Source organism: Nelumbo lutea, chromosome 1, assembly GCF_056320005.1.
Source record: "Nelumbo lutea isolate HS-2025 chromosome 1, American lotus-T2T, whole genome shotgun sequence".
NCBI classification, from domain to species: domain Eukaryota; kingdom Viridiplantae; phylum Streptophyta; class Magnoliopsida; order Proteales; family Nelumbonaceae; genus Nelumbo; species Nelumbo lutea.
The window spans coordinates 134,852,032-134,863,713 of NC_142684.1; the positions used below are offsets into that span (position 1 = coordinate 134,852,032).

General features: G+C 33.7%; 1 protein-coding gene across 2 annotated transcripts; it reads left to right on the forward strand.

Annotated features, from left to right (window-relative positions):
• The first annotated feature begins 5,565 nt into the window (after positions 1-5,565).
• On the forward strand, positions 5,566-10,867 carry LOC148877726 (uncharacterized). Of its 2 annotated transcripts, none has more exons than XM_088942915.1 (6): positions 5,566-6,918; positions 7,061-7,135; positions 7,650-7,754; positions 7,868-7,919; positions 8,024-8,097; positions 10,158-10,867. In XM_088942915.1, exons 1-6 carry the CDS (start codon positions 5,728-5,730, stop codon positions 10,596-10,598), a joined length of 1,938 nt encoding a protein of 645 aa, XP_088799041.1. In that variant the 5' UTR covers positions 5,566-5,727; the 3' UTR covers positions 10,599-10,867. The 2 variants fall into 2 exon arrangements, with proteins under 2 accessions (XP_088799041.1, XP_088799049.1); XM_088942923.1 differs by having other exon boundaries at positions 7,650-7,750; positions 7,873-7,919.
• Positions 10,868-11,682: the final 815 nt, after the last annotated feature.

The following is an 11,682-nucleotide window of genomic DNA, read 5'->3' on the forward strand; positions in this document are numbered from 1 at the left end:
CAGAATTCATTTCTGCATCAATATTATTAGAACAAACCAGCTAACACATTAACGAGCCAGCCCTCGGTTCAAAAGAAATTTATTACTAATTAATATTTTGATTTTGCAAAATGGTAGTCTTTTCCATACAAGATATTATGATCAAACCCGGCAGAGAAACAGCTTATGAAATTTGCTGATTTGGAGGTCAAATGGAAGGCATTAAGTGGTGGTGGCTGGGTCCAAACCCATTCAGTTGGTAGGTTTAATATATGGCTAAATCTTCAAAAGCTCATTCATTGAAATCATTTGATCTAAATGGTGACATAACAATAGGCAATAAAGATGTTCTTGTTGAAGTGATATACCACATATACATAATGTTTTTTTTAGAGAGAGAGGGAGAGAGACAGCTCATTGCTGTATGTCCGAATGTAATGTTGATGACAAAGAAAAATGCTCCAACTGATTTAAGAATATAAATTATTTGCTTTTTTCCATTTCGTAAGGACTAAGGAGAGAGGTCTATACTCTATAGGACCTTTCATGCCACATCATCCTCCAAAGTAGCAAGTTGTTAGCCACCAATTTATTCTTAAATTGTTGATAAGTTAGAGCAAATTATAGGAACAATTTAAGAATAAATTGGTGGCATGAAAGGTAAAGGAATGTAAATATAAATTATTTTCTATTTAAATTTCGTAAGTGTCAAGTCCCTTATCAATTTGTAGCGATTCACATGTCTATGCCCTTATATACACTAGGAGAGGGCGGAAAGAGATAAGGGAAAGGAATGTTAAAAACTAAAAATGAAGATATGAGTCTGAAAGAAGAGAGCAGACAAAATATTTCAAAAATATAAAAAGTGAATATTTTTAATTAGGTAAATTACAGACTATCACTTTCTACTTTGGGGTCATGACACTTAGCCCCCTGAACTTTTAGATTCCAGCACTTCACCCTGCCTCAATAATGGGTTTTATGGTAGAAATAAAATTATGAAAATACCCATTTAAAGTTTTATATTTTTGCTTTTTGAACTTTCCCTGTTCCTTTTCTCTACAATTTTCTGTATTCTCATTGTATTTTCTTCCTTTTCTTTATTAAATTTTCTGAAAATTTCATTTTTTTTTTGTATTTTGTATTTTCTCTTTTCTTTCTTGGATGTGTTTCTTATATTTTTTTTTACAGTTTCCCATTTTTTATTTTCTTTTTTTTTGCTGTATTTAATCAAATTTCTACAAAATAATCTCATAAAATTATATTAGGGTCATTGGCTAGTTAAGATTTTTAAAATGTTTAAACATGTACACAACAATTAAGAATTGTTTCTAAAATTAGCTAACAAACTACTAACGGTGGATTCAAAGTGTTGGAGTTTACAAGTTTAAATTGGGCATTTGTCACAAATGAAAATTCAGGGTGATAAGCGTCACTACCCTCAAAGCACAGGGCAGCGGTTTATAATTTACCCTTTTATTTATTTATTTATTTATAACTAGCTATTTTTAAGTCCCATAAGTGGGACATTAAATGTAAGTGGTCTTGAACATGTGTTACATCTTACATAGAGGTTAATAATTAAGTAACATGAATTCAATATATAATTTCATGCCAACAATATCATTACCACAAAACTACTTCAGTACAATTTCAATCTATGCTTGCATGTTTTTCTTTTCTTTTCTTTTCTTTATTATTATTATTTTTTATATAAAGTGAGGCATAAGAGGTCTGTTAATGAGGTCAGCTGTAACTGTAAGGAGTAAAAATGTATTGAAATGTCTTGCCCTGTTCACAGTTTATGCACTCAAAATTCCCTTTTTATGTGTCCCTGTTTCTCTTTGGCATGTGTCACACAATTAGTAGCAGTAATAGTGGTAGTGTAAAGATAAAAAAAATATGCCAAATCAAGGTTGGGCATTAGCCCATTTTCACCACTAAGGTGAAGTTTGATATCATTGCAGTTTTCCTACACAATGGCCACGTCTTAGAAGGTAAAGTAAATGAAGTCCAGATCTATTCTTCATAAAGCGCTCCTCACACCGGCCTCATAGTATATATCACTCGTACCGGGAATATTTTTTATACTAGTAAAAGTGCACATGCGTTGCATGTAGCAATATCAAATGATAATGATGATAATAGTCAACAACCAAATAACTTTACTGATTGAATCGTTAACCTGTTTAACTATGAAAACGGATTATGATTAAGCCATTAATTCATTTTTTTCTTTGTATTTTAGTCATTTCTATCTTCACTAACAATAATTCTTATTTTTCAAACATATTTTTGTTTAATATGAAGAATATATAATATTAATGTATGTTCAATTTTTTTTTATAAAATTTATAAAATTTCTATATTTATATTTTTTATTATTTAATTTATGAGATAATAAAAATTACTTATTTACCAAGAGGAAATGCAATTCCAATATATTGTTTGAACATTGGTTTTTAATATTGTGGTCAAATCAATTATTTATTTATATATATATATATATATATATATAGTTTTTAAATATAATATATATGTTATTTATTATTTTTTTATAAATATGTTATTTATATTGCATTTTTGTAAACTTTTTATATGATGGCAATTGTTAAAGAATACTTATATATTTTTTATTTCAATTGTTATATTTTCTTTTCTTCTAATAATTTATTTTTTTAAAACAAAATTCAATCATATCGTAGTAGATTCGTATATCCGAATCTTGATCGGATTCAGATTCAAATCAATATTTTTGAGATCTGGTCGAATCTTTGGATTAGATCATATTTGAATATATCCTGATTCAAATATGATCTGATCTGTTTGCATCCCTACCAAACCAATTGCCTATGATGACCTATCTAATTAAATTATTAAACCATTTGACACGGTTAGTTGGGTCATGTGTTAGACATTAATGCTCTTTATTTTTATCCTGATTTTATTCCATTTCTATCATTAATGAAAATCATTCTCATTAATCACACTTTTTTATATGATGAATATATAATATTATAAAATGTACCCAAAATTATCAAAATTTTTACATTTTTCTAGAATTTTATGTATTTTATTATTTAACAATAACATCATGTGTTGATCCATTTGACATGGATAGTTTAACCACTAACCCACCACTTGGATGGAAAAAACCATTTTGCTTTTTCGGTTAATTTTAAATCATGTGTTCCATTTTCATCATCAATAAAAGTAATTCTTATTTTCACATTTATTTTGTTTAATATGGTGAATATATAATAATAAAACTGTATCAAAATACTTTATACAAAGCTTATATTTTCTTTGATTTTACACACATATATATATATATATATATATATATATATATATATATATATATATATATATATATATGTAGGTATGCATGTATGTATGTATTTGACCCAGAATATTAGATCATTGACTTACCTACCATCTAGATATGGAAATTGTTTCATTTTCAAATAGGTTTTAAATTTTGTATTTCATTTATACCATTGATAAAATAATTATTATTTATCATATTTATTTTTGTTTATATTACTAATATATAATATTATAGATGTGCCCAAATTTATTTCATATTTTTTATATTATTTTATTTTAAAGAAATTATTTTTAATTATACATTGTGGGTTAACCTATTTGACTTGAAATGTTAAACCACTAACCAAACCCCTAGATAAGAAGATTGTTTAATTTCTCATCGGTTTTAAGTTGTATATTTGATGTCCATCATTAATACAATTATGTTTATTTTATCATACTTATTTTTTAATGTGACAAATATATAATGATAGAAACGTGTCCAATTTTTTTTCAAAAGTTTTTTTTCTATCTTTTTTGTATTTTTTTATAATTCTAAATTTGTATTATTTATTCATGAAATTATCCATTTGATCCAAATGGTTGAAATACTTACCCCCCACCTAAATAAAAAATACGATTTCATTTATATGTTTATTTTAAAAATATAAAATTTTATTATATTAATAATTATTATATATGGATTTATTAGTGAAAATTAATGATGATAAACAAAAGTATAAATACTGGATTAAATGAGAGAGAATGTGATTTATTTAATGACTTAAATGTGAGACTTAATGAGAGGTAATTGAATGTACTTAACAGTATTCTTTTAATTATATTTTCTGCCATTTCAATGGAGATGAACTAAATTCAAAAGTTGAAATAAATTCCAGAAGCCAATATTTACTCGTTCACACTTTTATAAATAGTATAGATAGATATAAATTTGTATATTATTCATGAGAGATGTTTCCAACTAGGTGCCATATAGACAAAAAGGTGAGAATGTTGTTTTTTCGTCCTGAAAATGGTTGTTTAGTGTTGCTTGAAAATATTCAACTAAATAAATAAATAAGGTGAGGAGAGAACAAAATGCTTACATACAGAAAACAACTCCAGTAGCAAACACCATCTGAAGCTGTTAAGAGTGTAATGCAGGTTTGTATTGATACAGACTTAAACATCTTTTATCTTTTGTCATGTTTGAAACTACTAGTTCTTGTTTCCTCTACTTTCTCTCTTTGAAATGGTAGAGCGTTCACTTTCATGCAAGGTAAAGTTTAGACTTTGTATCTTTTGATTAATTTGTACTACTATTGATCTACAGATACGATTTCCATGACAAAACTTCTCTGATGGGCCTCATATAATTAATGCAATTTTAATTCTTCTTTGTCGTCTATTTTCATTTCCAAGAGTGGGTCCTACATAAATGTCAATGATAAACAAAAGGCAAGATAAATAAATAAAAAAGTTGACCCCATTCAGATAGCAGCTTGTTTTAAGAATTTGGATCCTTCTCTTTCTTGTTTTCAATTTCAAAATCAACGAACAGTTGCCAAAGTTTGAAAGTAAGGCTGCGTTTGGTTGCAGTGTAAATTTGAACCAGATATTAATTTTGTATCTGGTTTTATTTTATAATTGTAACTATAATTTGTACTTCTATTTGATATAAAATTTGTATTTTTTTTGTTTTATTTACATTCACTAATAATGTAAAATTTGCATTTCAAAAATTAATACAAAATTTACACCACCTTTCCCACCTGAATTCTCTCATATAAAATGGGAACCACATCTTCTTCCCTACACTCAAAAACAATTAGTTCTCCTCTATCTCCATTATCTTATATTTAAGATGGGACCACACTTTTATTTCTATTTTATTTTTACAATAAACAAGACAAATTTGAAACAAAACTAAAGCAAAATTTACACTCAACTAACCCATTCGTATCCCATGCATTTACACCAGTGCAAAGCACTGAAACCAAAGGCAGACCAACGACCAAATGACCATAAGATAAAACAACACCAACTTTTCATAATGTGGCTGCATTAATATTGCTGCAAATCAAACAGGAGATGGGGATGAAAAATCTTTGTGACCATAAGACAAGAAAAAGAACTAAACATGAAAATAAATCCAACAACGTAACGATACTTAAAATGGCAAGTGGCAAGGATTTATGTTTTTCCTTTTCCGTTTCAAAAGGGTTAGAAGAATTTCAAACATGTTGGCATGTGCCACGTGGCAATAAAAATACTAGAAAGAATTTCCAATTTCAATGAAGAATGAACCCATTTCACCAGTGGTGGAGCCCATTTGATGTTATATACATGGGTCTCCGGAATTTCTAGTTTTTTACCATGCAAAGTTGCAATTAGAAAAAAAAAAAAAAAAATGCAGGCCTTGGTAAAGAAAAAGAAGCAATGAGACGAGAAGGCATGAGGCCATGGTGTTCAGTGCAGGCAGACGTCGCTCGTTCGTCTCTGCCACATTTAAACCAAAGCATAGAAGCGCCAAGTTTCGACCCTCCTCCGTCCCACTGGTCAGATGAGTATCCCGATACCACCACTCACCGAACATCTGTCAACCAACTCACCCCCGTCTCTACGCCCTCTCTCTCTTCTCAGCCTCTCTACTGTCATGGCCTATCTCACCGACCCTTTGCATCTCTTGACGCGTTTCTCTCATCTTTTACCCATCTGTGCTTCATACATTGGCCGTCATTTTTCTTTCATCATCACGACCACCATCATAGCCTATGGCTTTTCTTCACCTGCAACACAAGCTCCCCTCCCATTGATCAGAATCCAGAACCAGTACTCCTGCCGTCCTGCGTTTCTCCTCTCGTCATGGAGAACACAATCCCTCGGCCAGTTACAACCACCCCAACCACCTTTCCTGTTACATCTCCTCCCACCACCACTGTTGCTACCACTCTCAGTCAAGAACAGAAGCTACGAAACATTGAATATGGGAAGGAACTACAACTGGGTTTCTCCCCTCTTCCTCTTCCTCCTGCTTCTGTTTCTCCTCTCCCTCCTACAACAGTTCCTACACCAAATCATCCTTTCTCCACTCCTGAATCGCGCAGCACGGTTCCATACTCTCAGGATCATCATCATCAACACCATAATCTAAGCGAATCCCAGTATTACTCTTATGTGTTCTCTCCGGATTATGCTTCCTCTTCATCCATCTTTCCCGTGTTTCCTTTGATGGTTGATCCGAGCGTAATCGATAATGGACTACCCAGTTCGATGGTTGGAGGTCTCCTTGATGGGTACTATCCAACCGAAAAGTTCATCGACAAAGTCGGGTTGGAGAATTCTTGTTTCCTGGAATCGATGGCTCAATCCCAGGTGCAACAGAAGAGGTTATGGGGGTCGATAACAAAGGCTGCCAGAAGCAAGAGAAGGATAGCAAGGCGAATGAACTCCATCTCCTCCCCCCGAGTTGGTCCTCCGAACCAGAACTCTTCTTCCTCCTCTTCTCCCGGCTCTCCATCTTCCAACAAGAATCTTTCTTTCTCTGCTGATGCTGCTCAGAGCAACAGCAACTGCGACACCGACAGGAAGAAGAGAGAGCTTTTCACATTCACCAAACCACATAACAGAGTGGGTTGTTTCAAATTGAGTTTCCCTAGAATTTTTTTCCCTTTTTATCTTCTGTTGGTTTTTCTGATTTGCTTTCAGATTTTCCTTTTTGGTAATTGTGTTGCGTCTCCTCCATTACTGATTCTCCTTGGGTTTTGAACAGAAACTCCGACTCTTATTGCAGAAGGAACTGAAAAACAGTGATGTGAACTCCCTTGGAAGGATTATACTCCCAAAGGTGAGGTGTTCATAATCCCGTAGCTAGCTCCAAGTATATTTTATATTTTATGATTTTGGTTCATTCCATTTTCCTTTTCAAGAAAGGAAGCTGTGAAAAAGTGAATGAGCCTCCATTCTCTTTTACCTGATTTGCTCTTGGGACCACTGTGACCCTATTTTTTTTCAGACTGGCCAATAACGAACCTCCTTCCCTGACTTTTTCGATCACCGTGACAGAAAATAAACCAAAAAAATTAATTAATTCTAATAATATAAGTTACAATTATTACTAATTAATGACAAGAATACCCCTATTAAAAGTTATTACTTGCCTTACTTAATCAGGGGTGCTACTGTATTTTCATGGGGTAGCCTCTTTATCAAGTTTTAGCATCTTATTCTCATCTGTTCTTAGTTCTTACCAATTTATGTGTTGAGTTTGGATGAGTTTTTTCAGATACCTCTTCTGATTCATAAACCTGACGAATGTTTTTTGTTTGTTGAGTTATTTTTACTATTTTCATAATAAACAGAAAGACTCAGAGGCAAACCTGCCAACCCTCACAGTGAAAGAAGGATTCCAAATTACAGTAAGAGATTTGGCTTCTAGCAAGGTCTGGCACATGAGATACAGGTGGGTAAGTTGGTGTTATTTGGATTTTTCTGTTCCTTAGTTCAATAATTCAAACTGTTAGTCTGTTAGTCATATGTAGGAAAATGGAGTTCTGATTATATTCTGTTTCTGTAAAAGTTTAGGTTTTGGCCAAACAATAAGAGCAGGATGTATGTTTTGGAGAATACAGGTAAAACCCATTTGTTGAATTTCAGATTCAAAGCTTTTAATTAAAATCTCTAATTTTGGGTCTTTTCAGCTTCTGAAATATAACACTGAAATCTCTGTGTACAGGAGATTTTGTGAAGCAAAAGAGTCTCAAGACTGGAGACTCCATCATGCTATATCAAGACGAAAGCAACCAATTTGTGAGTAATCTAATCTTGCTTACTACAGTCTTCTTTCAATTAGCAGAGCTTCTTTGATTTCAGTAATGTAATGGCTAAGAAAATGGGAGTAGTTTTATTTTGGCTGAACGAGTCCAATTGCATCCCTAAAATCTTTTCTTTTCTGGTGGGGTGAGATTTGAGAAGCAACAGCCAACAAGATAAAAAGAAGCAATGGGAAACAGACAAAATAACAGAACTTTACATACACGTGTGGGATGATATCGTGGTACATAGTACGTGAGGCCACGTGTAGGGAAGTTCGTGAGAGCGTGACGTTCACCATGCATCACATTCATATCGTATCAGATTTTTTTAAGGTGGATGCTAGTGTCACGGCCTTCTTTAAATCACAAAAAGACCCAATAACCTCAGTCGTGTATTTTAGATCTTCATGTCCGTGACGAGCAAGGCAGTTCGTTTTGGGCTATTTTTATATTTTAAACACAACTCGTTAACAGAGGGGCCGTTTGGTAACGGCTGAACTTGCTGAACCGAAAGAGTTATTGCTTTGTATTTTAGTTGTTAAAACAATTAAATGATAAAAAATTTCAATATAGTGATCTATCTATCCAACTTCAGACTTTCAGCCACTAAGGAGCCCAAAACCTCCTTAAAATTAAAACCTATTCACTAAAAGGCAAAGCAATAAGCTTTTTTTAGTTCAGCATCTTTAATTGTTATCAAGCGGCCCCAAAATATAAGTCTTTATGTGCAGCGGCAGTTATTATTATTATTATTACACTCAAATGCCCTTTGAGTGTAATCTAATTTTCTTTATCAATCATCCACATGTTGATAAAAAAGGAATAGTTTCAACTCCTTGCCTCTTCTATTAAAAAAAGTTGGGTTACGTTTCATTGGGCGTTCTAGTGACCTCAACTTTCTTGAATAGAAGAGGCGAGGGTTTGCGATTGTTCAGTTTTTGTCAACATTTGGATGGTTGATAAAAAGAATAGATGACATTTGAAGGGTATTTGTGTCTTTTCAAATGGCACTTAACGGTTGGTTAGCAGACAAGTTAATGGTAGGTACTAGATTGGCATATTTTGAAAGTTCAAGTACTAAATTATCGCATTTTAAAATTCAGGGACCAAAGTGACACTAGACCTAAAGTACAAGGTACTAATCTGATTGGATTTCATAACCCATATTACTCATCTTGTTTGTATCATTTCTAGAACATTTAGAGGGTATTTGGCATTTGCATTTTTGCACAAACAAGTAAAAGTAATGTTTTGAAATGTTTTAATCACTTGTAATTTAGCACTGCTTATGACTTTTAATCACTTGTAATTTAGCACTGCTTATGACTTTTAACAGAGAAAAATGGTAAAACAAGATTCATGTAGTTGGCTTTAGGCTTAGATTATGAAGATGAAGCAAAAGTGATATGCTGACATAAATGAACATCTGAGTAGGGGAGCAAGTCAGGTTGCCCAAGTTGAAGAATTTCAACTCATGGTTTTTAAAAACGAACCGGTGACCAAACCGGTCAGGGGTCCGGTTATTGGTTTGAATGGTCTGATCGTTTGAGCCGTTCTGATAAAAAAAATTAAAAAAATTAAAAAATTGGAAAATGGTCAAAACCGTTTGAACGATTAACCAGCTGGTTCAGCGGTTTGTTGATCAAAATTAACGGTTTTGGGGGAAAACGGAACTGGTCAGGTGACCAGTTCCCGGTTTTTCTGGTCCGACCGTCTGGTCTGGTCCGGTTTTAAAAACAGCGCTTCAACTACATCCGGCTCAAGTTAGGGTTTGGGCCCATTAAAAATTTAACAAATGCTTAATGCCTTAACCCAATCCAATCAAGTTGCACCCTTGCATCCAAGGGAGTGCATGCAGAAAATTTACAGACTATGGGCAGAATTTAATAACCTAAGAACTAGTTTCTTGTAGTTCATATTCTACAGGCTGGATCATTATTTGTCTGACTGATCTCTGTGTATGCTATGCTATCAACTGTAATGCATCTACCATCTGGTATGCAAATGCTTGAACTCCTTACTTTGGATTCTCTGGTTTTGTTTTGACAAGAGCAGTTCATTTGTGCTAAGAGGGCAGAAGACCCACCTTTTAAATTTGTAAAAGACCAAATGGAAGACAGCAAGGAAAAATTTTGTAACTCCTTCAAGGGAAAGATTGAAGAGGATGGACATGAATCATCTACAACTGTTGAGGAAAGAATTGATGAAGATGAAGAAGAGACTACTCTAGGCAAAGACAAAGTGTTCATTTTGGAGGATGGTGTCTCTTCAAGCAAGATTAGTTGCTTCAGCAATGATACTCTTTGTGGTACTTCTACCCAACTGGCTAAGGAAGCAGTGAAGCCCCAATCACTGAAGGAAGCAAGTGACCTTGACTGTTTCTTTAGTGAGCTAGAGATGCTTCCCAATTTTGGAGCTTGTGACCTATCTCTATACAATGACTTCATAAATGATTTTGCTTATCCGGGTGGGGAGAATGGAGTGGTTGCAAAGTGATTTATATCACGAATTACCTTTTTTGTTTTGTTTTGTTTTGATTTATTGTGTATAACTATTTTAAAAATTAATTTTGTTTTGGGCTTGGACTGGGATTTTGATTTTGTGGGCAAAAGATCGAGCAAAAATTATTGGGCTTGGGTGACATGGATGTGTCTCGATTAAAACTCGTAAGTTTGTCTTATGGGTACAATGAAAATTGTGATAAAGATACATGTATTGTTTCTCATCGTTATGAAATAAATTGACTGGTCCATTTTCTCCTCTTATTCTTATTCTTCAATCTTTTTCCTCTCAATCTAGTAGAGGACTAGAGGGAATTGTAGTGGATTTGATCACTCTATCACGACCAATGTATCGGTGTTGTGAGACTTGATTGGACTGGACGGTTGGACCGTGAAAACTAGGAACTGATGACCTTTCAATGTCCAGATTAAATGATGGTTTTTATGAGTTGAATTAGCTTTGGATTCAACAAACTCCAGTGTTAATAAGAAGTCACGAGGCCTTGTGAACCAGGCCCTCAGAGCATGCTTAAGCCCATATAAACTCCTATTGAGGCGACAAACACAACTGGGACGATTGGGATCTACAACGCCCATAGGTAGAAAGGTGTTAGGAACATCAAGTTGATGAACGATCCAGCTAGATGAGAGAGCAAGAGAAAGTATTATGCGAATTGTAGTGGACTTAATGACCAGATTGAAGGTCTCGTTAAAGTCCAAACCAACTGTTTGAGTGTAGACTTTGGCCACCAAACGGGCCTTGAAACGCTCTTTTGAGCCATCAGATTTTCTCTTAATTTTGTAGACCCATCGGAAGCCCACAACATTCTTACCCAAAGGAGGTGGGACCAAAGTACCAACCTTTTTACCCAAAGGATAAAAGGGAAGAGAATGACTCTTTCCCTTACCACAACTAGTGCAAAAGGAGAAACGATCAAACCAAATTGAGATAACATACGAGAAATAGTCAGATGACTAAGGTGGCCTAGTCGTTGATGCCACATATCCTTACTCGTGCGTTCTCCAACAAAGATAGCCTGTTTACTGATGATGATGAAGAAGAAGAAGAAGAATCACGA